General features: G+C 39.7%; 2 protein-coding genes across 2 annotated transcripts; one reads left to right on the forward strand and one right to left on the reverse strand.

Moving 5' to 3' along the window:
* On the reverse strand, positions 1-27481 carry iqgap2 (IQ motif containing GTPase activating protein 2). Its single transcript, XM_088424970.1, has 38 exons — positions 27188-27481; positions 22218-22317; positions 18375-18531; positions 18126-18203; positions 17256-17332; positions 15300-15367; positions 15028-15141; positions 14745-14923; positions 13961-14048; positions 13669-13832; positions 12906-12993; positions 12665-12828; positions 12402-12562; positions 12101-12225; positions 11819-11982; positions 8762-8852; positions 8250-8417; positions 8026-8168; positions 7766-7936; positions 7560-7643; positions 7399-7470; positions 7226-7295; positions 6862-7070; positions 6630-6782; positions 6120-6283; positions 5806-6030; positions 5515-5655; positions 4792-4876; positions 4438-4670; positions 3944-4076; positions 3712-3814; positions 3471-3612; positions 2595-2682; positions 2243-2455; positions 2004-2164; positions 1775-1918; positions 647-755; positions 1-496 (listed from the first exon to the last, which is right to left on the reverse strand). Exons 1-38 carry the CDS (start codon positions 27231-27233, stop codon positions 383-385), a joined length of 4989 nt encoding a protein of 1662 aa, XP_088281096.1. The 5' UTR covers positions 27234-27481; the 3' UTR covers positions 1-382.
* On the forward strand, positions 9641-12396 carry f2rl2 (coagulation factor II (thrombin) receptor-like 2). Its single transcript, XM_088425166.1, has 2 exons — positions 9641-9896; positions 10167-12396. The coding sequence occupies exons 1-2, from the start codon at positions 9833-9835 to the stop codon at positions 11237-11239; spliced, it is 1137 nt and encodes a 378-aa protein (XP_088281292.1). The 5' UTR covers positions 9641-9832; the 3' UTR covers positions 11240-12396.
* Positions 27482-27948: the final 467 nt, after the last annotated feature.

Below are 27948 nucleotides of genomic sequence, written 5' to 3' on the forward strand. Positions count from 1 at the left end.
TTCGTCACAGCATTTAAAAGTTTTATTCATTAAAATATGATTTCAATGCTTTGATTAAAAAGGCACTCGTGAACAACAGCATTTGAACAAGCCTTGGGGAGGCCACCTTCTGGTATTACAGCTTCATCAACAAACAAGTGACAACAAAAACAATAGTGTTTATCTTACAAAAAGATGAATGCCTTTCATATTAAAATACATTAAATTTAGCTCTCCAAACATAAGGAAATAAAATTAACAGCTACAAAATAAACAGCTTTATTAAATTAAATGGAGCAAAAAAAATGGCAGTACTTATACATTTTCTGGCAACATTGATCTTATTGAACAAACCGGGCACTGTCACAAAGCACAAACAATTTCTCATATTACCTATTCTCATTCACTTCCCATAAAATTTTTTATTTAGGAGGAAGATGAGCAAATTTACGTTGACTTTGGCTTTGTCAAACATCTTCATAACAGCCACACCTTCATATTGTAGCTGCAGAAGGTCCTGTTAACAAAACCCCAGAAAGAAATGATTGCAATTACAATCACACATACAATATGAATGTTTCTTTGCTAAAGTTTTGCTGTTAATAAATAACAGCTGATTGAATAATATTCAGGGTGTCTGATGGGAACGTGACACAGTGGAATTTACCTGGAAATGAAGCTGAACTTTTTCCATCTGAACCCCCATAAACTTGGCTTTCACCTCAAAGTCCCCAACTTCCTCACTTGGTGAAATCTCAAACATGACGTTTTTGAACCTGGCACACACACAAAAAATGTTTAAAACGTTAGCAGCGCATTTGGTGGTGTTTTTGTGTGTGCGCACGCGGTTCAATATTTGTATATAAATGATGGAATATTACCTTTGGGCACATTGGAAATGGCGTTTCTTATAAAATACGAGAGCTTTTTTGGCTAGATTTCTATCCAGAAAGTGAAACGACTTCTTGACTGAGTGTCAGAGGCGGAGTGAATGAAGAGGCCAAAAACAGGCATTGAAATGAATTGGAGTTGCCAACAAAGCAAAAGGCATGTCAAGAGAGCACACACAGTAACACTAGTTCCTCCCATCAAATCAGTCCCTGTGGGAACCCAGTACTCATAACAACAGTTCCGCCTGCCAGCGAGGTGAACTACGTACTACACCGTTGATTGTCCGGGCGTGTGCTCCCAAACACACTTGGACATTTTCAACAGTAAAACTAATAAATGAAATGTTGCTGTTTACTTGGCTGACTTGGTGCAAAATGTCTACTCCTCAACCCCAGAGTGAAACAAAAAGTAAAAACCTGAATGTCTCCTCGGCATGCAGTCGTGCGCGGCGGTACGGGGGCGATGTTAATTAACATCACCATGCCTCTCGCATGTTATGTTATATCTGCTCGGTTGGGGCAGTACTGAGAGCGCAGCATTGGCAAGCAATTCTTTGGAATGCTTCAATGAAAGAAAACAACACTTTGAGGTGTTTGTAACATGAATAAAGCTCCAAAAAGTTGAATTTTCAAATCCAGGGCATTTTTAGTGAGTGGGTTGGATTCAACTTGGAGCAAAATTATTTGAGTGGGAAATCTATGCAAAAGCCCTATTTAACATGAATGTTTATGGTACACGCAAACAATACGTGCTAGACTTGTGTATTCACTTTAAACTTTTAGAGATCTGATCATTCTCCATCGAGCAGGCGATGTAGTCATCTATATCGAATGTGACAATTAAAGTGACCATGGAAAATTCTCTACAGCACACTGATTAAGAAAAATAAAAAAGCAGTACTCACTGGTTGGTCTGAAGTCCTTCAATCTCCAGAACGACTCCTTTCTCGTGTAGCCTCGCTCCGGTGTACTTCAAAGATTGCGGCTTTCCCTTTTTGCCGCCCTTTTCATCTCCTTTACTGTCCACTTTGATGGATCGGCGTGAATTCCTAGCCACACATAAAACAACCATGCACGATAAGCGCAGGCATAGAAAAGTCATACGATCCATGTACTGTAGGGCAGCTTGCTCACTTGCGGTTGAGGTTGTCCAGGCAAGTCTTGATGTAGGTGTCGTAATAGTTCATCTGCTCCTGGTAGAAGGCCGTTTTCGAGTTGAGTGCTGCAAGCGTCTGCTGAAGCTTCACGAGCTCAGCCTTCCTCCTTTGCCTGTAGCGTCTTTGGTAGCGAATATCCTGACAATCAGTAAGGTAAGCAGGTTGACATCACTGGAGAGACGACAGTACGTGATTCCAAGTGAGATGATGACATACCTTAGCAATGTCATTGATGACGTCCTGGTATTTGTTGGTGGCAGCGACGAGGTTAGCCTGCTCCAAGTTCCGAAGGTTCCTCAGGATCTTCCGCTTCTTCTGCTCCAGGGGGAGCTGACTGTCCTCCAGTATGGCGGGGCTGCTCTTTAGGCCGTCGGGGGTCTGAGCGTCCTGAACCGCCCGTCGCACTGCTATCTTGATATGCTCCGACTCCTGTTTGCAGGTTCAAACATGACAGCATAATAATCTAAACACAGTCAGCCAAAGTGGGGAAAATAATGGCATATGAAAAACACACTTTAAAACACTTATATATAAATAGTTAAGTAAAAAAAAAAAAAAAAAATGTCACCTGAGGTGCCGTGGCCGGGGTCTCTAAAATTTCAGGCAAAGTCTCTCCTGGTTGAATTCGGATCACATCTACAATGAGTCTTTTTGTCCTATGAAAAATGCAAACAATAACGATGTGTAAAAGTGCCAAATGCTTGTTCATCAGACATCATACTGAAGATGCCACAGCAACATGCTGTTTTTATATAATATGCTGATTTGCCTTTTGCTACATTTTTAATATATCGGAATATTGAAACTTTTTTTTTTCCCCAAACAAAAGCTAGTGATAAAAAGAAACACATTTGTTTGATAGTATATGAAATGCATTGTTCTTGAGTCAAGCTTTAAATACAAGAATCTTGTGGAAAAAAAACCCGCAGCAGCCACTAAATGTGGATGCCACATAGAAATACTTAAGTAAACACCTCAGTGTTAGAATGAAATCATCTTTCTAATGCAGCGAGTTGCACACAGAAGGATGCATGTTTATAGGGAAGATAACCGCCAATGGCAAGTTTCTTCCCGTTTGGACAGGAAATGATTCATGGGCAGGAAAGACAAAGTTGGGTCACTAAATGATTACCCAAGGTATATACAAAAACAACAACAACAGAACTTTATAATAGATTCATTCTGTCAGTGGCGTGGTCAGTGCGTGTATGTGTCTCTGAAGTTCTTCCGTGACATCATCCGACCACATGCATTTATGGGCCTTGTTTTATACACTGGCAAATAGTCAAGCTAGAAGAGAAAAGGGTTTCCACCAAACTCAGGCCAAAAAGTCAAACGCATTGTTCCCCCCAAAAAAGCAAAAACGTCTTTAACGTCTCCATGCATTTCTGTTTTTTTCGCATGAGAGGCTGCAACAAGTAGATTTTGAAAATACTCAACTCACTTTGTCATGAGAGTCTTTAAGTCTTTGTCATCCCCTTCAAGCAACTCAAACTTGCTGGTCAGGGTGAGGGAGATCTCAGTCTTAGCCAGCTGGTTGAGGACACTTTCCCTTCTTGCGTCACTGCTCTGACCAGCTCCTTCACCTTATTTAAATAAGAACATGGAAAATAATTGATTCTGACATCTTTTCGAAGTGACACTGAGCATCCAAACATATACTGTATTGTAAACTTGTGACGTACCAAGTAACGTCTCAACATCAGGGACATCTCCAAGGTCCTGCAAGAGCTCGTGCAACAGGTCATTGGGGTCTGGTGAGATAGCCTCCAGATGTTCCAAAAGAAGCTGCATCGACGCAAATGTGGAAATAGGTTTGAGTAGTAAGCCCACAAAAGTTGGGGCCGTCACATCTTCCAGACTAAAAACGCTCCACTTGCTATGAACTGACCTTAATTTGACAATTTGCATACTTACTGAGTGCGTATTAATGATCTCCTCTATGGAGATGTAGATGATGGGCTTGCTCAGGGTCACCATGTCCGAGTATTCGTCAATGTTGAACTTCTCCTCGGGTTCCGGGACGTCACAGGCGGACTGGAAAAACACCCTTCACGGAATAGAGAAACGACAAGTGGAAAACAGTGTGTACAATTTTCCCTCTTAGCGGTCCTCTGTGCTCAAAAGAGTCATCTTGTTGGTGTGTTTCAATCCACAAAACGTTTTGATCTGTTTTAAACAGACCTTTAGGAGAACAAATCTTGCAAATGCTGACTCAGCAAGTACATATTGTTGTCTTTGTCCTCAACCAAACTGCCTGCAAGTTAAATATTTTCCTGGCTTCACCAGATAAATAGTTGCATTTATAGGGCTGATTGTTTTCTTAAAATTGTTTGGTTTTGTTCATGGAACGTTTTTAGCACCTCTTTTAATAGCTATAGCCCAACATCAGTCTAATTGTGTTTTCTCACCGGAACTTTTCATATGTCTCCGATATGAAGTTGTTCATGGGTGTCATGTGCGCATTCTCGCCCTCAAACAACTTGTTGGCAGCAGCATGCTGGAGCATCTTTGCCACAGATCCCAGGTTGCGCCGCTGGTCCACATGGAGCTGCCCTCCAGCGGACAGGTCGATGATGTCAAATCCATCGGGCGCTACGATGGCGGGATTCATGTAGCGGTAGTAAAGCAAATTTCCGACTACCTGCAATAGACAGGAAAGATGATGTCAATTACAGCATGCCCGCGACAGCAAAGACATAATCATGATACCATTATGGGATTTAAGATGTTTACTAACAAATGACACCGAGGAAGGCTTTTACCTTCAGCAACTCATCCTCTGATGCATCGGGAAACTTTTTATGGAGGCAGTTCTTCAGAATCTTTGCTACATATCTCATGCCATAACTGCATGCAAAACAACAGACAAAGATGGAAAACAAAACCAAATCGACACGATTAATGTTTGCAATGCTGAAAAAAAAATACTGATGGCTGTCAATAAACTTGTCAACTTCTCCACATCCTACAAAGGCTGCGCAGTTATGCCAGTCACTCATTTAAACGTCAGCCCCATCTAGCGGTGCACTTGGACCTTGACATGGTTGTATGCGTTTGATTACAGTACAGTACTTAATTGTGAAAAGTGTATTCTAAAATGAAAGGGACCAGAACATCTTGTCATCAAAAGCTACCATTTTGTTGCATTACATCCACAGCGCGACATATAGTAAAAAGTGGCAAACGTTACTTGTCGACAAGTTGTTCATAATTTTAACACTAAATAATAAGAGGGTCGTTTTTGTTGTAAATAATCTTATGCCTACTTTTTTTTCCTTTAATAAATACGTGAAGGTAATGAATATAACGTGCACATAAGTCTGCAGACAGAAGTGGATAAAAACAAGATAACGACGGACAAAAAAGACAAAAAAAAAAAATAAAACTTTTTGCCCAAACAATATTTGAAATCAAACTGTGTTGAGGAGACCAAATATTCATGGGGACACAGATTGGACTTGGCCAATTCCTGTGCCAAAACTTACGGGATATTATCCAGGGAGGACACAATGGAGTTGAGGACTTTATCAGTCGCAGAGCGAAGTGCGAGACTAGAAGCTTCCAGCCTGTTGCGTACTTCCTCATGTGACATGGCCTGCTCAGGAGTCACTTCGTAGGGCAATTTGCTAAAGTGGAGCAGCACAAAGACAGTCATTTTACTGAAAGTTCATCTGGTGTGTCTGAGCTAACCTGCAGTATCATTTTAGACTATAAATAAAGAAGAAAAGATGATGCCATCCTTGCCAAAGCTTTTCCTGGCATTACGTTTTTACTACCTGGCTTCTCCGGTGGCTGTTTCCAGCTGGTTGACCCAGGCTTTGTAAACATCCACAGGGTTAGTGTTGATGCCAAGATTTTTGTCGTCGATGATATTTTTGACCACAGGGGACAAAAGCTGACGCAGAGTGTTGTGACCCCGTGCTCCTCGGTTGAAGCTGACCACCATTTTGATGACCGTAGGATTCCCTGTCACAATGTCCTGAATTTGGTCAACCTTTGACCTGAGACCCAGAAAGAAAAATTCACAACAGATTAGAAGCTTCTTTCAAAAAAAAAAAACCCATTCCCAATTCAGGACCAAACGTGTCACCTGATTTCTTCCTCTAGAGCAGTTTTGAAGAGTTTGAGCAACAAATATTCCTCTCGCTGGTTGGAGGCATAATTGTACAGCGTGAAGATGACAGTGTCCATAAACTTGGTGGACTTGTTCTGGGGCATTTGGAAGATTAGCTTTGCTAAGTAGGACGGGTTGGTCTGCGGAGAGAAAAGAATAGATGTTTGGGATACAGAATCAGAATCAGAATCGCCTTTATTGTTATTGTATAGCATACAACGAAATTTGGGTGCTACTCCTTAGTGAATAAATAAATAGAGAATAAATAGAGAATAAAAACACAATAAATAGAGTAAAAATAACAGTATATAAATACAATGTTTAAAACACACACAACAACAGCATATGTAGTGGTAGTGTGGTCTGAGGCTTTTCTCGCACGCAGTACACATATTGCACATGGATAAATGGCTCAGATAATGCTCATTATTGCACAAGTGAAGAAAGTGAGTATGGTTTAATCAATCAAGCAAAGGTCAACATTACCTGAAGGAGGTAAAAGAGATGTTGGTAGGCCTCCAGTTTCTTCCGCTTTTCTTTACTTAAGCCCTTTATTCCCAGTTTGTCTGCTGTGGCCAGATCATCTATACTTGTTTCACTTTTCATGTTCTTCATTGTCTTATTGTGGCTCACAACATCCTTTCAAGAGAAACAGAGATGTAGTTGGTGACCGATACACGTGGAATACCTCACATATCCTAAAGAGAGATTTAGCCACCTGCAGCGTGATCCTGTTTTTCACCAGCAAACCAATCTTGATGTCCATGAGGTTCAGATCGTGCTCCATCTGCTGATTTGAGCGAATTTTGGTTACAACTTCTTCCTTAAGCCGTGACAATTCCTGTTCCTCCTGCAGATCCAAAGCGCTCTGCTCCAGCAAGTGGACAAACTTGCGCACTACAGATAAGGGTGGGTCCTTGGCCCCAGCTGTGGATTCGCACAAAAGATTGAGAACGAAACAAACAGCGACTCAACCCTACAGTATACATGCAAATGCCCATTCAAATTGACATGTAGCTCAATCTACATTTTTGTGCACTGCATTCAGACAGTCATTATGTAAGGTAACTATTTCGACTTACTCAGAGTTCTATAGTCATCTCTTGCTTTGTTCGCCTTTAGAAAAGCCTGTATGGTCACTATGTCCTTCTCCTATGTGCAAAAATAAAAGGAAAACAAAAACAGTAAATTCAGACAAAAACATGTAACCATGTTTATAAATAAGAATAAACTAATTAAACCAAGTGTTACTCGCATGATCTTTGAAGTATTGCAAACGTTCATTGTATTCCCGTTTGGCTTTCCACATTTTAACCATGGACTGAATCTAAAAGTAAATAAACACAATTCAGGTAAGGGAATTTTTCAAATGTATTACAGATGGTTTTATGAAAATGCATATCATCAACACATCACCTTGACAATTGCGGTAACATTTTTATGAAGTAGTTTCATTCTGTCCTTGTATATTTTTCTCTGTTTGTAACCTCTCCAGCATGCCTGTTTAAAAACAAAGAACACAGAAACCCTTATATAATTCTACACATACACTACATATGGGGTAAAGGTACTCAGTTAAACCCAAAATAAAACAAACACTCAACAATGCCAACGGGTACAACCTGAAGTTTGACTACATGGGGTTCTTGTTGACGCAGGTACTCCATCCTCTGAGCATGCCTTTGCCTCACCAGAAAACCACGAATCCTCGCCTGCAGCAGCGTCACTAAAAACTCATTGGCCAACCACAACTGTTGCCGGTTATATCCAGCAGTCACGCAACTGACTGCAAACTAAATGGGATAAAAACCAATCTATATTGAATCAATAATATCAAATAAATGAACGTGACTCAATGATAAACTGAAGTGTGGTAAGGTACCTGAATTTCCTCTTTATTGAGGTGGCTACGGCGGTGCTCAAAGTTTTCTGGCTCCTCCCAGGTACCATGGCCAGTCTCCAGATTATAGAAGTAGTCATATCTGTCATGTATGCTGTGTTTCACCCACACACTATGGGTGCTCCCTAAGAGAGAAAGAAGTGAATTTGGAGAATTTAGTTCCACACAAATGACTATTTCAATAAGACATGTATCAGTTAAATTACCGTCAGGTGCCATCTTCCTTTGTGTTTGTGCCAGTTCAGCCTGGTACGCATCAGCACATTCAGGCAGTACAATTCTCAAGCCTGCATTTGGTGATTGAAGAGCCTGCAGAGTACTCTGGGAGTCACCCTCCATCACCATCTTGTTTATGTCAGCTACTGCTTTAGCCACTGTCAAAACACAGGAAAATTGAGCCAGATAAGTGGGTGTTCACAGATTAGTAAAAACTCCACAGAATTCTCATTTGATCCGCTATGCTACCGGATGGATGCGTGAGACGAAAAGAATGTCATGACAGAACATCACAAAGACTGACGAACAGTCAGATCAAGCACGTTAAACCACATACACATTTAAAAAAAAAAAAAACTAAAATAGCTCAAATCTTCAGTAAAGTGCATTTTTTTAATTAACGACATATTACAGAATTAAAAAATATATATGATAAGACGTGTAGGGAAACACTTAAGTTTGAGCTGCAACTTTTAAGAGATAAACAACAATAAGCACTCACTTGTAAAAGCCTCTTCTGCATCCTGGTTAGCTGCGTGTATAGCCTCTTGGATTTGGTCCAGCCACAGTACAGCAGATTCATCTCCCGAGCTCTGCAGTCAAACAAAAGGAAGTCGCCACATTTATAGACAAATATCTTCAAAGTAATATGAATATATAAATAAATACTTATATTTAATATTGAATCAATCCCCAGAACTATGAATTCATTAACCCTTATCAATTAATACACTCAGCATTATGAGATTCTTCACTGTTGAGAAAAAATACAAAACACACACGCACACAAAAATCAGGTCAATTTTGGAAGTACAACCGTTCACATTATGATGTAAATGAAGATGGGAAAGGATAACTGAATGTCCTGATCCCACTCCACTATGTAACAAAACCATGAAAGCAACCAATGTTTACTCAGCCGAACTTTTAAGGCTATATTTAGGATACTCCAGAGAGGGTTAAGGCAATCCCTGACCACTGGCAGGAAGGAAATCATTAGCTTGGGTTCTAGAATTTCCCACCCAATTCTGCTCGATGATCGTATCACAATTTATTACACTTTCAACAGAATACAATTTTAAAAAGCCAAGTGTTAATATAGCTAACATATGCAAGATAATATTTGTATAGCAGTTTAATATAAACATTAAATTAATGAGGGCATCATCCATTTTAAAGTGAAACGCATGATTGAGCACCAATGCTAATTGCTAAATGAACTCAATTCACAAAATACATTGGCAACATATATAATAAAGGACATTTATTTAAAGTTACAGAAGTTGCTAAACCACAAAGTTGCATCCTCCCACTCTAGTGAGTCAGTGGGCAGTTACTGACGCAGACAGCGGGGAATTTTGTTTTCAAGGCGAGACAGGAAACGTGCATGCAGGAGCGAACAAACAGTCAAGCTTTCTTTGTGTTCTATGAGGTAGTCAAGCTCGAGTACGCATCGCTGGCAGTTGTGCCGCTGCGGAGATGCCCCGAAGCAAAGTCTATTGGGGGTTAACTGCCATACTATGTGAAAAAAACTGAAACCCAACATTTTTCCATTTTTCCGCATTGAGTAGACATGGCGGACATTTTGGTCGGACTTCTTATTTGTCTAATGGCTGTGCAGACCTTCCAGGCTGACGGTAAGTAAACTTTTTCTCCTGTGTATTTGAAATATAATAATGGTACGATTTGAAAAAAAACGAATTAGAGAACCAATCAACTTTTGTTTAGACTACTCAATGCACTATTAATGTTATTTAAAAATGTACATATCCTTTTTTATGAACTGCAATCATCTGAATTAGGTGTCTCAAAAATAAAACTTCATCTTTATTGCTTGAGTATGATTTGGTTTATAAAAACAAAAACAAAAAAAGCTCTTAATAAACATTGCTTTTGTCCCCATATAGGCAAAGGAACAAGGACCACAAACAGTACACAATCTGAAGTGTCTCCAAAATCTTTCAAGGGCAAGATATATCAACACAACCTGACAAAGCAGCTGTCAGGCGGGTTCCATCCTAATGGCGACTCGTGGCTGGACGTGGACCCAGACGACGCGGCGACGGCCTACGCCACAGGGATTGTAAGCACCTGGATTCTTCCTTTAGCTTACATGTTGGCCATGATTGTGGGTATCCCCTCCAACGCCTACATTCTGGTCTTCCTCAGATTGCGACTCAGAGCAAAGTCCTTGTCCACAGTTGTGCTTTACCTGAACCTGGCCTTATCGGACCTGCTGCTCCTGCTTTGCCTGGCCTTTCGCGTTCACTACCATTTCAATGGGAACAACTGGGTTTTTGGGGAAATCCCCTGTCGGCTGATGACGGCCTTGTTTTACGGCAACGTCTACTGCTCAGCGCAGACCATAGCGTGCATCAGTCTGAAGCGTTACCTGGCTGTGGTTAAGCCCTTTTTGTATCGAAGGCTGGCCAAGACCGCTCTGGCAGTATGGGCGTGCTTGATCGTGTGGTTCCTGTTTGGGGTGGCTATTGTACCCGAGCTACTGGTCAAGCAAAGCTATTGGCTTGCCCAGCTGGGAGTCACCACCTGCCACGATGTGCTTCCCCTTGAAGAAAAATCCCATTCCGTGCTCATACCCTACAGACTGGTGCTGGTTTGCCTAGGGTTTGTAGTCCCCTTCATGATTTCCATCTATGCGCACGTGTCAGTGGTACACCACCTCGGACAATCGGGGTGTAATTGGAGACCTTTTATCAAGATCAGTACTCTGGTTTTTACGATCTTTGTGCTGTGCTTCTTGCCCAGTGCAATCCTGCATATAGCACACTACGCCCGTCTATTTTCGAGTGGGGACGACAAACTGTACGGATATTACAGATTCGCCGTTTGTCTCTGCTGCTTCCACAGTTGTTTGGATCCCTTCCTGTGTTTGCTCATTTCTAAATCGGCTGCCCCGGAGATACAATTCATCTCCATCCGCAGGATCCCAGAGAGACTGTCTCTTAAGATATGCAACTGAATGCGTGCACAGAGAAGGCAGGGCCCTTACTGGACCATTGTTGAGACACAGCAGGGAATCACAAACTGCAACATCTGACACTGGGAAATAAACAGGCTCATACAGTAAATGTCTCCTTGTAAATATATAAACTGTATGTACAACACTCAGATGGGAATGTTGTAATAATGGTGAAAGTGAGATGAATGAGAATGTGTTGTTAGAGATGGTGATTTATTGAATAATTAAAAAAAATGTTATCTACAGACTTCTTAGAATGTTTCAAAAATAGTAAACAAAATAATTCATTTCCAATGTGATTTTATAACTAGTAAATATGTTTTTTCTTATTGGTAAACACTCAACAGTAACAAAAAACACGATGTAATGTAATTGGATTAGAAAGCATATCAAAACATTTTTGGAAACCCTATATCCCACAACAAATAGAGTATGTCAAAACTAAAAGGACTTAAGTGCCCATGATGCTAGTCATTTCAAATTAAGCTTTGAAAAATAGTTGATCTCTGGGGAAGAAAATACACATCCATTGTCAACAGAAGGGGTATAAATAAAGCAAAAAAAAAAAAATTCTGGTACCTGGCAGAGGAGTTGTTTGATATAAAATAGGACGTTGTGGTAGTGTTTGGCTGTGACTGGGTTCACTCCTGTCAACTTGGCAGTGGGGAGGAGCAGGGCTGCAAGTGTTTGCTGATGATCACCGGAGTTCAACGCCTCGTTGATCTCTGCTATTGCTATGATTCCTAGAAGGAAAGGAATGTATAAACTATCACTATTTAATGCAAACAAATGTTACAAATTTACAACCAACTACAAATTACTATCGAGTTCAAAAATCAGAAACTTGTCTGACATTCTTACGTTCATGCTCTTCGAGGACCTGGATGTTGACAGCGTCAATGCACTTTTGAACATCATTCCAAGTCAGGAAATCTTGGCCCTTTGCAAGGGACTCTGCCCGCTGCTTGGACAGGGCGTCGGCATACCTGAGGAGACCAGAGTGGAATTTCAACACAATTTCGCAAAAGGTGTTAGGCCGCAATCATGCTTTTAAGCCTAAGCTGTAATTTCTACAGTCTGTCTGTTACAATGTATGTGAATGTAAATGTATACTGTAATATGTTACATTTCATTTTAACAACCAATAGTCCAGTTGACATACCTGTTTAGATTGTCTTGGTCCATATTTGTAAAACCCAAAGGTGAATCTGTTAGTTGCTCGATCACAGCCTGCGGATCATTGGTGTCCAGAACCTCATTGAGCACAGCGACAGCCGACAGCATTTCCACAGCCACACTCAGCTCCTCGTGGCTCAGGCCAGACTAAATGTAACATAAATTATGAGACATTGGATCTCACCACATACATATCCCATCTAGACAAACAGAACGTATTTACGGAGCTGCGTATGAGCAATAACGTACCCTCCCCCCTTGCAATTGCAAGCTAAAAAGTTCATTCTGATATAGATTGGCAGCTGTTGGGTAGACGATAGGCAGTTGAGCCTCAGGGTTCATGAGCTCCTGTGCGGTCTCCACTGCGTCGCCAAGACGAATGGCAGTATTGATGGCTGAAACTGCCTCAAGTTCTGGGCAGACAAACAATGGAAGAATATTAGCACTGACAGATGGGATTTGATATATGTGAACATGTGGTAGTGCTTACTTCGCCTTTCAGCCTCTGCAAAATCATTGCAAGAACTGACCACTGCCTGGATTTCATCCTTATCCACCAGAACAGCCTTGTCCTCATCCTGCAGGAAGAAAAATAAAATAAAATGGAATGACACTAACATGAAAATTACTTGTGGTCAAAACGATAGCAACATCTGACTGGAGCTTTTGTTCAAAGTTAAGTTGAAGTGGCAAATACAATACTTCGAAGTAGAGCAGTCTGCCAACCCAGTCATAATGGGTCTGACATCTGTAGCTGTCATTAGCAGTAAATAAGTTAAATGTTCTTCCTCAACATGTCAGACTGAGTCAGTTACTTAGTCCAAGTAATGCATTTTTATTCCTCGGTATATGTCAATGAAGTATAGTAACAAGTAGAATAATCACCTCATTCACTGCCAGCCCAGTAAAAATGGATCTTTGACTAGCCATCACCGGCAATAAAGTTAATATAGAAAATTGCTTTAAAATTTCAATTTCATTTCATGCTATTGTCACTGTGGATTGTATGCTAAATAACAACTTACTGGCCATACTGGGAAAGGTAAACTGAAAGCTATCAACGCACATTTGCTTTCATGCTTTTATATGTGCGTGCACAAACTGTGCACATAGACTCTGTTGCTACTCTGTTAGAAATCATAGTCGAGACCTGCTCACCGGTTACTCCATTGAATTTACTATAGACAGAAGGAGTACTAGTGTACATTTGTTGATGGCAAAGGCTATACAGTACAAACTCAAAATAAGGGTACCTTGGATTTGTGCAGACAATAAGAGGTAAAATGCTCCAGGTACCAGCCATGGTTCATGTCCTGTACACCCAGCAGGGCCAGCGGTTCAAGCCTCAGTGCAGCCAAAAGAGATGCTTCATCTTGGGTACACACCGCATGATTTACCTGCCTTATTGCTGCTTGGACTGGAAATAAAAAAAAGAAAAAAAAAGAAGCACGTTACTGATAAAAGAAACTGTTGTCATGTGCACTTGATGCAAAAAGTTACAATGCTCAGGAAGGCTTATGTTCATTGAGGAAGATTAGTGCTTACTGTTGACAAAGTCTATGCAGCTCTGGATCTCCTGCTGTGTTAGCAGCTCTTCATAAACATCTCTTTCTGCAGTACAAACTGTGGAGTACTGGGGAAAAATACAAAAAATTGCATTTATCAAAGAGCTTAGACTGGACTGGCAAATTTGGGGGTGTTCAAGCGAATTCACTTATGTTGGTGGTGTCTCGGGAAATATAAGTGAGAGGGAGACAAGTTGCCTTGCAGTGCAAGTGTTAATGTTTGGTGAAGTACAGCTGACACTGCAGCAAGTGGAATGTGCTGGCAAGGCTCATAGAGCAAGTCATCGCGGGTAACCGTTTTCTGGGCCACTACGGTTGATTGTATTAGACACTACAATTGCAACCATCTGCTCCGACAACAACTTTAAAGAAGTGATGTCTTACTCTCAAATACTATCCAAAGCAAGAAAATCTTTTTTTTCGGGAATTAAAACAGAGATTACCCCATTGACACTTTCAACAAGAGTGAAGGTGGTTCCATTTTTATATGCTCATCAATCAGAAAAGCCCAAGCTTTTAATATGAAAAAAAAAATAAACTAGCAAGGTCCCCCTATTGTGCTGTACTATATCCTGCTTGACTGGGCATTCTTTTACTTCTCAGTAAGTAATATGCAGTTTTGATGATGTACAATTTGTTGATGATCAAAAATAGAGTTGTTAAGTTTTTGTGGACCTAGCTAAACAGAGCTGTTGGTGTTGATGGCTCAATGTGAAAAGACATTCTGTCAATAAATACAATTGGCAACTCTGTATAACTCTTACTCTGCCCGAGGACTGATCTTGTTTCCGTGTCTTGGCCTGGCTCAATGTGTCCTGATAGCCTTGTGCCAGAGCTTCCTGGGTATTCCTCAGCATGGCATTTGGATTTGTCAGGACTGACATAGTCATGGATGCCTCACCCCTGTCTATTGCCTCATTAATGGCAAACACAGCCGCGTGCACTAAGGACAAGAACAACACATCACGATTGAGTGTTTGAATAAAACAAAATATAGTGCTAAAAAAGTCAACTTCTAGAAATTTGGACAGAAGGTAAATGACTTACATGCTGCCTCATCCACTGAGAGCTCATTGGCCAGGATTCCTCCAATCTTACTAAAAGCTGGCATTTGAATACCATACTTGTCCAGTTCACTCCTCATATTACTGATCTCTTCCTCTAGAAAACACAATGGAAGATGGTTAGATAATTAGCAGGAATTTTAAAAGGAATGTGAAACTTAGGTGAAATTAGCACAGGGGCAAGACTGAAACTGGAGTTAAAAAACAAGGAACACAAAAAAATATATATTCTATTTTTAAGTAGTATATTGTTACCTGTAAACGCCACCTTCCCTAATAGGTCCTGGATCTGTGGTGCAATGCCCAGTTTATACAAGTACAAGCTGTAACAAATAACAGCATGCGTAAGATTAGCACTAAAACTTGAGCAAGCACTGAAAAGCTTATGACAATCTGCATAATCAACTGTAAGATTTGTATGTTTTTCCTTGATTAATAGAGATTATTCCAAGCTGTTCTTTTTTCTCTTTTTTTTTTTTTTTACTTCCCACAAATAACACACAGCCACCACATGGAGGTAGTGTTGGCTCAGAATTCAATTAGCACAATGACAGCAGGCAACCCAGCTTGTCCATTAGAGTCCACTGGTCAACTAATTCAACAGGTTAGGTGACTGGAAACTTCATCAAACATTCATCGGCTTGCTGGTACCCGATAAGTCTACTGCATAATTGATAACTAAGGTAGGTTTGGCACGAGGGCAACTCAAAAAATAGCTGCAGTGGCAGATTATTCTGCACTTTGGTCACAGAGTGTATGCAAACATGAAATGACCTCTGTCCTTGACACATGGACAGGGTTTCATTCATTCTGAGAGACAAACACAGAAACAGCTGACCAGCATAGTGACTCAACAGATCACCATCAGCTCCCGTAATTGATTGCTTGATGCAACTTGCTTCCATCTATTTGTCCTTTCACAACCAACATCTGGTTTATTATAACTCATTTCTATCCACATTACATTGTTGTTGTGACAGTTTCCCGCCATGTGTCTAACATGAACATCTGCTGCTTTGACTCCATGTGCGCACGTTTGTGCAAAGAGAAGCAAAGCAGCCTCGCAGACCTCCCGCTGGAGTCGCAGGAAGGAAGAAGCTGTGTGTGCATAAGTTGGGAAGGAAACCAACTCTCAATGGGCCTGACAGAAACACAACAAAAGCAAAACAATCCAAGCAGTTCATGTAATCGGTATGTAACGTAATCTAAAATCAGTCATTTGCATGGTCAAGCAAATAAAATTGACACTATATTCATGCACTTACAAATTGAAATTGCTCTTTTAATTAAAAAAAAAAAAAAAAAAAAAACGGTCAGCATCACTATGTTCCCGTACCAATATGGTTTAAATAAATACCTCTGTTCTCGACCATCAACATGGCAGACAGACAAATATAGATCAGGTCATTCAAAGCTTTCAACAGAGTGAATGCTTTACATAAATTCTCCCATGTCGAATTTGGCAAAAAGGTGAGGTTAATACAGTATCTGCCACTTTCCAAATTGCAGCCAAAGAGTTGAAACACATTCATTCATGAGCTGACAAGCTGCACATAAGTGGTGGCTCAGTCAGGTTGTCGACGCAATGGGGTTGGGAGGTATTTGTGTTTGCCTATGTATCTGTTACATTGTGCCACATGAAGCAAAACACACACACATTCTGGTCTTTGCATCCACGAGGAGATGTTGTTTGCCACATTTCAAACCCCTACAGCTACCATCTGCACTCGCTATTGGCCAAGCGGCATATGGGACAGCGTTTGCATTAAAAAGAGCCAATCCAAGGTGAGCTAATTTTGACAAGAAGACAAGAAATAGTGTGTGTAAAGTTGAGGATAATTCAAGATCATCATCATGTTTTGATAAAGTATATGTCACAGACATGCTATTACGACCCCTGGAAACTGTTTCAAATCAAAACAAATGTGTAATACATCACCTTTAACAAAATAAGGCATAATGTGCAATTTAACGAGAAAATGCACTGACACTATTTCCATTGACCATTTATTATATATTTCACCAGCTTGATTTATAAGAATAAAGTAGTTCACAAGTGAAAACCACTAAATGAAAAGGCGTGGCAGTTTGAGACCAGCTTTTCGTATCTTTACACAAAGGATTATTGTGTTGTCAAAAAGTTTCTTTGACTTGACTTAGTGTTGTGTGATCAACGTAGCTGTCTAGATGAAGAAGGCAGTTCATTCTTACCTTAACGCATGTATGCAGTATACCACCTTGGGCATGTTTTTGCGATCGTATACGTCTGTTGTTTCTGGGTAGAATATCTGGGGGAGGCAGAATAAAAATCAAGTATACAACTGTTATTTCACAAATATGTGCCATATTCTGCAACAACCAGCCTGAGGCAAACCAAAGGGAGACATTTATTACAATTTGGCTCTAAGCCACTTATAGCAAAAGTAATCAGTCATTAAGATCTATTTTTGTTCTGTTTTGGTGTTAATGACAATTGATTTGCAAAGAACCCATCTCCTCTGGCAAACAAACACACAACAAAAAAGAAAAAAAAAGACAGAAAGAATGACGCTACATCACATGCTACTGCACTGATCAGGGACTTTCCATCCTGTCGTGACTATTAGTCCCCTCGACCTTTGTCAACATTTCTCAACGAGCCCACATCTCAATGAGGGTCTTGAAACGTAACACTTCCATTCACATTTTCGGTTAGTTATCTCAGCTTTAACACAGTCTTGGAGAAGTAGATTAATTTGTGCAGCCTTTATCTTCACTTGCACAAATCCATTCATGCTTTATCTTGGCCACTTATGTTGGATTATTCTCAGCACATTCGACTTCAAAATCCCCATTATCTGAAGGGGTGTCATATGAGTGCTTCTTTTTTTTCCCCCCCAGATGCATTTTGTGTACAAAACCTACATAGCACACACAACTTGTCCGCAGAGGTGTCCGTTCACTTTTGGATTTGGCCTTTATTTGTTACCACCTCAAATGGTAGCAACCGGTCGCACCAAGGTGTATACTGGATATTCACTATGTACCATAGGTGTGTTTGCAAGACAAGAGAGCAAATGTTTGTCTGTGTACACTCCTTACCTTTGGTAGACCCACTGATTCCATGGCCCTGAGCCACTGAACTGTGTTGTCAGTGTGCCTGAAGTGTAGTCCTTTGCTCTGAAAGGAAAAGAAATAAAAATGACAGGGAGAACGCGTCTTTCCAAATTCCAAATTTTCCAAATTTGTCTAAAATTTGTGTAATTCCCAAAAAAACAAAAGTGTGGTGGTTGAGTATTCGGGGAAAAAAGGGCAGCCCCCCCCAAAAAGAAAATACAAATATGCAAATACCTTGTACCGAACTTGATCTTTGTCATAAATCCTTTTTACCGTCACCATTTTGGGGGCAAAAAAGTTGGCAAGTTTGCCAAGGTAGACACCATTCCTTAGTCCCTCTTCTAATTCTGTGGTAGTAGGCAGGTCTTCTTCCAGGCAGGCTTCCATCCACCTAACACATACAAATTGAACTAAAAGCAGGGAAAGGATTCTCTACAGTGGTATGAATGTTCATTTATTCAGCCGAACTGTAGAAGTGAAATAAATGCTTAAAACTGACTTAATACTTTGGTTTGATTCTTGTTCAATATTTTTTAATAAAATCTATGTCAGAATATTCACTGTGATTATTGTATTTGCAGTCTGAAAATTTATACACAAGCTTAAAATGGGGGAGGAAAAAAAAATAGGCCTGCCGTACCAGTAATTTAACCAGTATGTAGGCTGGAGTTATTGCTGTGCTGGAAGGTTCCGTGATTTCTTTGGAGGAATTCTCAAGTTTCCAATTGTGGTCACCACCCGAGAAGAAATATTGAAGTACAAGATTTTTGCGAACTGTGTTTAACCTAAGATGTGTATAGCAGTTATTCCCTGGCAATGGGGACAATTTTCTTCAAAAGGGGTCGGTAAATGATTTGCTAGGTTTTAAATTATGTTAGTTTGAAAATCTGTTACACATTATCAGGCTGGCTTGGAGTGACGCCATTTTCAAAGCTGGAGATCCACCCCTGGCCCAAATTATCTCAGCTGCCGAAAATGTGTTTTCACCCTATGTGTATTTTCACCTCCCCTAACAACAACAGAATTAATCAATTAGCAAAGACTGAACGGTTGTCAGACATTGTGTTATGTTAAGACTGGTGGGGGTACGCAGAACAATGTTTAAAAAAATATAAATAAAAAGGAACTCAAAACACCATCTAACATAATATGCATGCTTTTTGACAACATTTGGTGCTTTTTAAACTAAGGGGTAAAATGTTGAGAGAAATGACGTAGATTGATCTTGATGACATATGTAAGCACCCCCCCCCCCCACCCCCCCAATTACAAATGGTTGGAATGAAAACCATTTTTCAGTACCATTTCCTGTGGACTGTCAGAAATGGTAATATCTCAAAGCTAGGCCTTTCTGACACAAACTATTATCACAGAGCAGTCGTAGAAGTCCAAAAGCAGAAAGGTTAAAAAACAAACAAACAAACAATCTGAAGAAAAATAAACGTGGACAGATTGAGATACTTGAGATTTCAGGGGGCAAAGCGTTTGGCGGGATTACAGTCAAAAAGGGACATCCTGTTTGTGAAACATCACTTCCTGTATTTAGAACAATGTAAGGGTGCATGTCTTCCACCGGGGGACAGACTAGTTTCATGTTTACAGCTATCTGAGCAGACTTTCCTGTCATTGTCCCACCTGTGACCAACCGCAAGAAACCAAGCAGCACTTTCTGTGCCATTACCATTTTCCTCTTAGCCGCTTTACGACCACAATCGATGCCCCAGCACTTGAAAACATACTGCTCACATTTCACTGTCATGAGTTAGTTTATTGTGTGAGATGTAGAAGACGGTCCAAGAGTCTGGTTCAAAGCAAAACAAAGTTTGACAAATTAAAACACTGTATAGTACAACATATACAGTACCTGAAAAAAAAAAACAATGTTTTGGTGAGGGGTCTCCAAAAACAGGAGGACTGGACTGCATCAACAATGGGGAAAATCATGATTAAAAAAAAGAGCGGGATCATTCGATATGGAAATTACCGAGAACAAAGATTCATTATTGCCTTTATTTTTTTGTAGCAGTATATGGAGAAAACAGGCTCATCCCTTAAAACAGATGAGCCTTCGCTGTGTTTCAGTTTGTGGATTGCAATCAAGAGAATGACTCATACCTATAGTTGGTTCTATGAAAAAGTATTTGCACCCTTTTTGATGCATGTTTTTTTTTTTGCATATTTATTGACCACAAGTTTTATTTAATATCAAACTGAGAAAACCCAATGATATACATCTAAGAATGCAATTTCTAAATGAGGATTTTATATACCATGGGAGGAAAAAATAAAGACCAAATCATAAAGTTTCAAACAGAAGAAAATTAAGGTTTTGGACTGGCTAAGTCATGTCCAGATTTACAGGCACAAAATTCATCCACAGCGGTATGAAAGCTTCATCAACAATTATCGCATATGTTTCATTTCTATTGCTATTAGGTTAAGCAGGCAATTACTTTTTTACAGAGGGTCAGATTTATTTATTTTTTTGGATTTTTTTTGTAGAAATTTGTAGATTTAAGTAAATAATTTTTAAAATGTACAACTTTTTTTTATAGTTAAATCTTGAATTAGGTATGATAAAACTGTTTTAAATCCTGAATTAATTGCAGAAAAGCAATTTATTTAAATGCAAAATGTTTGTACAGCTAAATTTAAAATTATGGTAAAAATTTGTTTTTAATGCAAAACATTTTTTGCATTTAAACTTTGGTGTAAGTACATTCAGTAATTGTAAAATCAAATGCATCAATACAATTTTGTATCGTAAATGCAGAAATTGTGTTACTGTAATTGAACTGTATTTTGCTGGCAAACAATTTGCCGGTACTTTACGATTTTTTTGTTTTGTTTTTTTAAAAAAAACCTCTGTTTGAATCCCCCTGTAAATGAAATAATCATTTAGTAACTGCATTTGATACATCTTTGGATTATCTGTAGGATATTGATATTGGTTTATATTGGTAAGAAACCTTTGCAAGTGATAAATATGCAAGAAACATAGAACTCAGGAAGGGGGCAAACACTTTTTCACAGCATTGTATAATGTAGCATTTGCAAACAGAAGGAATAATGCAGACTATTTTCTTATGTAGTATCTATTCCACTAAAGATGAGTGGATTCAATCCTTGTTCTGAGAACATCGACTGCTAACCCCAGAGCGTAAAGACTAATCCCTTGCTCTTCCTGCTTCATTAGAAATCCTAATCCTAATCCTGTTTGGCACCTTTTCTAGCATCGAAGAACTTTTTTTTTAATTTATTTTTTTACTTTTTACAAAACTCAAGAGAATGATTATTTGAGTAGTAGAGGAAGTTGGAGAATGAAACTTGAATTGGAAGGAAGCAGCTGTATGAATTAGAGCAGTTTGGGAGAGGAGCGCAAATCTTCCGCAAACTTAAGCAAAATTAATTATAATAATGATAATAATAACCTGGGATCATAACCTAGGTAATAAAGTCTCTGTTCATAGTCTATCCTGCTTACAAAGATTGATGAACTCCTTACAAAGCAAATAATAGTGGTCAAGTCCAAGTGCGGGGGTCACTTGTGATCCACTGTGCACAGTACAAGAATAAATGTCAAGAATCAAAACTTAATTGTGAGGGAAGAAGAGACTTGAAAGGAAGTGATTTGTTTCCAAGCACGTCACAACAAATGTTTAGATCACCGCGTCGGTAGAATAACTAACTGAAAGCATACAGATAATGATGTAGCACGCTATAATTCAAGTGTGGGATTTAACTCTTCCATGACGAGTCGAGATTAGAGCTCATGTAATAGAGATTCTTTCCGCGAAGTCATCTGAACTCATACTGGCAGTAGCGTGTAATCACTTCACATGCTCATTCTGCATTTACCTGTTGCGACAGCTTTATGCAAGCGTCATCATTTAAACACCTGCAACTTTGCTCTTAGCAACACTGCTCATCTCAGGCTGCTGTTGATGTTGCTTTTATGCCTACTTCGTGAACACGTCATACCAATTCCATGACTATTATTCTTGCTGTACAAAATGCTTTCACCCGATTGCTTCAAGACTTCTTGCAGCTTATGTGTGGATGCCTTTGTCATCTTACCGCTTGGCCTCTTCCAGGTGACACAGGTACTCATAGGCGATGTTCTGCCGCCTTCTCTCATCCATCTCCTCTGCTGACAGCCTCTCATCGTCCTGAATGGCTAAAAAGGGGGGAAATCGAATACTGTTACCGCTCATTCGTACAACAAATCTAACCAATTTTATACTGAGCTACACATGTAGCTCATTACAGTTTTTTTTCCAAATGCTTAAACTCAAAAGCACAATTCCTAAAATTATAAAACGAGAGCAGTTTTCTAAACTACAAGCACAAACGTGCACAGTGGCCCTAAAAGAGTGATTTACTCATGGCCCTGATGAATTTAAGGCCTCTTTTCATACTCCAACAGAAGTGGCTGATTAAGAGGACAATGCTATCATGAAATACAACAACAAGACAGATCAGATATCGTTCTTGTTAAAAGTATTTTCAATGGATTGTTTGGAGCATGTTAAGCCCAAGGGAAGTCAACTTCACCCCAAGCTCTCGTCAATGGCTGTGCAGGAGACACAGAATGGGGCCTTTACTTTTATCACAACGGACTGGTCAAGGCTTGAGATTTTTAGATTCGCAGTAGCTCAAAATGTACACAGATTACATTAAGGAAATCATAAAACTGAATTACAAAAGCTATTAATTTCAAGGGAAATACCTGGCACACAAACAAAAATGCGAACGGGCTAAACGCATACAGGGCAGCACTATACAACATAATGAAGATAAGAACTAATATTAGGTAGCATTTATCCACAGTCACAAGTTGTTGGATCAACAAATAAACTAATTTTGGCCATATTGGCATACACCAACATTCTTACAAAGAAAGTACAGTCGTGGGCAAGATATCACAGAGACAAAACAACATGTGCATCACCGACTGACTGCTCTTTAAACCACGCCATCCTTCTCACTACAAAATGTAATATCAAGAGCGGCCAGAGGCGCCGCCAAAAAACAAAGCCCAAGCCAAACAAAGCACAAATGAACGAACTGTTAAAAGTAAATCAGGTCCAAAACATTATTTCGGGTACCGGGCCGTGGACCGGTTGTTGGGAACCACTGCTTTAAGGCATAGTCTACTCTTGCAAACAGGCGGTAGAAGTCTACAGTTTGCTTGATCTTCTATAAGTGCCAGTTGTGTTGTTTTTTTTTTTTTTCATTAAAGAAGATCTTAAAAACTCTTACCAATGTGGAGATTTGCTGAATTCTCTGGAACAGCATTTGTGTATAGTAATCATAAAATGGAATTTTTACGTTAACACTTCTGTGACAAACATGCTCTGACAGGTGCCACTTCAAAGCACTCAAGTAAACCATGGCTGTAAGTTTGGCTCTTTGATGGTGCATAGCAATGGTACGTCCAAGCCATATTTCCCACCAAAGATGTCAGTGACGTTGAAACGAATTGGGACAGAATCTGTTTGAACTACTGCTGCCTAGCAACTTGGTATGCTTGTATATGACTTTAAAATGGCACTATGCGGATTCACGTAGCAGCAATCATTTCAACACCATTTGGACGGATTTTTTTTTCTTTCCACATGAAGAGGGAAGAATTATGTTGTTTTAAATAGACCTGGTTACATGTAGACAAGGCCTGAGTGACAAGTGACTTCTGCAGGGACTTGACCTTTACCCGCAGCTTAATGACTTCTCCCTCCCATTGTGTATTGGCGGCCTAATCCAATCACCTTGTTATGTCTAGCTGGGTGAAAGCCTATTCCAATTCGATGACCGATGTGCAAACTCTTGGACTTTTAACATAATCAACCAGAATTTTCACATGGAAGATCAAGGAGAACATTAAATCATTGTAATTTGAGCTCATTAGATTACACATTAGATTACACAGATGCACCTTATAGTTTGACAGGCCAGTGCAAATGAAAGCTAATTTTGATGTGTGATGTAGTCAGACGCTAGTTGTATTATCACTACTGCAAACCAGTGGTAAAACTAGTTGACTGACTAGCCTACATGTCATCCCAATGGCCTTGGAGGAGCAAGATACAACATTGGTTCCGTAATCCATTTAATGTTTACAGTAAAAAGCATGGCCTACTCTGAAATAGTTATTAGCAATCATGCTAATTAGACATGGGACGATATCAGAATCTGACATTATGATAATCTTGAGCAAAAGTACCATGGTATTGCGGTATCTCGATGAAATTACAGCTTTAAAATATTATAATTTTCAAATATTTTAACAAACCTTCAGTCAACATCAGCCAATTTAGTTTGTTTGGATGGGGCAAAAGTTCCATTGGTTCTCTTTCTTATCCACACTCCAACTCGATAAAGAGATTGTGTCCAACCTCAAGTGATGTCGTATAAAACGCTGTGTGAAAATGGCATATGATAACATGTTAGCCACAACCCTAGCCGCACTAGTTAGCTGCAGTAGCAAACATACGTTGTTACTGAAGCCAACAAACCCGGAAGTAGACAATGTGATTGGCTGCTGCAGCAGAGGAATACTCACTTGTGCAATGCACAATGAGAGCTGCACACTGCCGTCGCCAGTTATGGCAGACAACGCAGGAGGGAATAAAGGAAGCTACCAGTTTTGACAGATTTGGAGGGTTTAAATAACCGTGACTTTAAATATCCTAACATACTGCCGATTAAGTTATCAGCCCATATGTTAATTAATATCTGCAAAGACTTTGTGCTTAGCACCCAGTTAGACCCTCTCCTACATCACAAGAAGTTTAATTTCCAGTTCTAAAGTCATCATTTTTCTCTCTGCCATCACTAAGTACTATAGATATGAACAATAGCAGGTAAAAGTGTCAGGGCATTCCATGATTGCTGGCGGCTCAAAAACCAAAAGGATGCCTGAGCATTGTGCTTCATACACACAGCACTGTGTAACCACAAGGGGTATCTGTGAATATCCATTCATCAGCGAGGGTATTTTTTTTTTTTATTTTGAACGTTTTGAAACACTAGCATATGCTATGCTAATAAAAGAAGTATTTGTTATAAAAATTAGTTGAAAATTTATTAATTTTCAAAGCACAAACATTGCCTCGTCAGACAGGTACATAACTTTGCAGGGCCGCTAAAGTGTGCTGAGAAATCTTCTATTCATACTTGTGACTAGTATCCTTCTGTGTTGGTGTTCCAAACACACGTCAAAACCAATACGAATGCACTTGGAATACTAAGGGAAGAACAGGGGTTTAGTTATACACCTGAAGTTCTGCGACCCAAACGATAGTAAGCAATCCCCTCACTTCTTGCAAGGACCAGCTTCCAGACCATCCCCACAGCACACAAAACCGGCAGATTATTATTAGTGATTCAAATATATTGTAAAGGTTCATGTGTATACTATAATACCATCATACAAAACAGTATAAAGATAAACTTTTAGGTATTGTTGTCCACCTGGGGTCACTAACCATACATGCAATACAGTGACATTGAGAAAACGTGTGGCATGTTGAGTGAATGTGCATGTGTGCGAATGATGATGTACTAGCGTTAGCCAATAGAAGAATGATGTCCAATTCAAAATTTTTTGCAGAATCCGCACTTTTATTGTGGTCGCTGACATTATCAAAAAAAGAACGTGACTTCCAGTGTGAACAAAATAAGTCTGTGACGTGACAACCATTCATACACAACACAATGTCATTTGGCGCAGTGTTTACACAGGTAAATATGATTGTATGTGATTTCACATTGAAGGGGAAAACTGAAAACCAAAAGTCTTGGCTTCGGTTCATATATCTTTTCATTCTTAGTCGGTACAACCAAACATATATCTATGAACCCCAATAACATGACTATTTCATAATCTATTTTGTCTGCAATTAACCGTATCATTTGGATGGTGAGGTCAATAAAAAAATTGGGCATAGCTTTCACAGGCAACATAGGCTTTTTGACCCACATGACTCTAATAACACATGTGCTTTACAAGCTCAATGAACTAACGTTTCAAAAGAAAATTTTTTGGTTGAACTGCAAGGTATTCCAAGTTGTAAAATGAATAGTAAATCTGAGCGTGATTAGGAAATGCAAATGTAAGCTGCCCTCATTTCTGTGAAGTGAGCTACTACACACAAACCATACTGACTAAAGTGCATACTTCCTGCACTTTTGTACTGTTATATTTAACCCACAGGATGAGGTTTGCTGCCTTTGTGTGCACATCATCATGGGACTAAAGTTACTGGCTCTATGGTGTTGACTCACGCTGTTTTTCAGTATTGCAGTGTTTCTCAATATTAGTGTGTGGAGCACTGAAGAATAGGGGCAACTGTATTACCTTTTCAGATCAAGACTTAAAGTGTCACATATTTACTACATTTGTTCTGGGGGCGCGTCTCTTTCTTCCAGGAAGACCATGCAAATCAGAGGACACACAGTGAACTTTTGGATCGCTTCGGGCTTCGCTTGTGTTAAACTAACATTTGTGCCGTTTCCCTGCAAGCACATTCCCCCTAGCATGTAACGCAAACTACCGTAGCTGATGACAGAATTGATTGGTATTATCGACTAAAAATGTGCACTTTGCCCTCATGTTTACCCAGACAAGACAACAACAGTAAACCTGACTCGACACCGAAGCCTTGTGATGTGTTGATTTTTTTTTTCTTTTTAACACAACAACACTCCAGTGGTGGTTAATGTTTAAGCTATGAGAACAGACCTTATGTGCGGAATGGCTGATAGGGTGAATAAATAGATAAAACACACTCAAAATCGAGTCCAGGATGCGCATCACGTGTACCTTTCGGATTCAATCTATGAATGCAACGAAGAACTTCGACATTGTAGTTTAAACTTGCCATATTTTCTTAGCTATTTTATTTTTACAGAGCAGACACGCCTCCAGGTTGCAGAAGTCAGGCGCCGCTCAACCACCTGCTGCTCATCAAACAGAGCCGACGCCAATTCCTCACCCAAGTTTGTTTCACACAAAAAAATAAATGAGAAAGAAATGTCCCACTTACTTCCATAGCGTGGCTTATGTCGAGCAACCGTTTCTTCATGATTCATCCTGTCTCGTTTCCTCCAGCTGGACTCAAAGAGTCTGAACAGCCAAAAACTTTTTCAAGCTAACGTCCTCCACCACGTTGAGGTGTGCCGGGTACTTGATGAGCTTAAATCAAGCTAAACGATAAGTGTTTGTTAGAAAAAAATACAAAAAAAATAAAGAAAACTAAGACAAAAGTCGCTAGAACATCCTCTTGTGAGCACCAGTCCCCATGGTGTGCGCCTCTTTTATGTGACTCCACCACGAAGTGGCTATGATGTTGAAAGTAACGTGAGGTTCCCACATACAGTATATATAGACTTAACAGGAGATGAAGCCATAGTTCTTTGGCGTCCCCTGCTGGCCAATAAGTGGAAATGTATCGCATTCAAATTATGAGGAAAAATAAATGAACAAAATGGAAAACATTTCAACTGGCGATTAGAGCGGATGCCTAAAACCGTGTGGAAACAGTGGTGGAAAGTGCAGAAACAAAACAAAAAAAACACTAAAGTATATTTCAGTGTACTTCACTACGTTTTTGGCAGTTCTAATTGATGTTTTTTTATATTTATTTTTCATCAACCTCCTATACAGGATTTGAATAAACGTGCTCTGCTGACAAAATAGGTTTGTCAACATCTGCGGAGAGAAACCTAACACGATGTTAAAAAAACACAAATAACAAATACGTATCTATTTTCACCATACATTTCAGAGTCTTTATTCGTTTACTTT

The sequence above is a fragment of the Hippichthys cyanospilos genome, chromosome 1, assembly GCF_059441005.1.
Source record: "Hippichthys cyanospilos isolate Australia breed blue-spotted pipefish chromosome 1, RoL_Hcya_1.0, whole genome shotgun sequence".
NCBI lineage: Eukaryota > Metazoa > Chordata > Actinopteri > Syngnathiformes > Syngnathidae > Hippichthys > Hippichthys cyanospilos.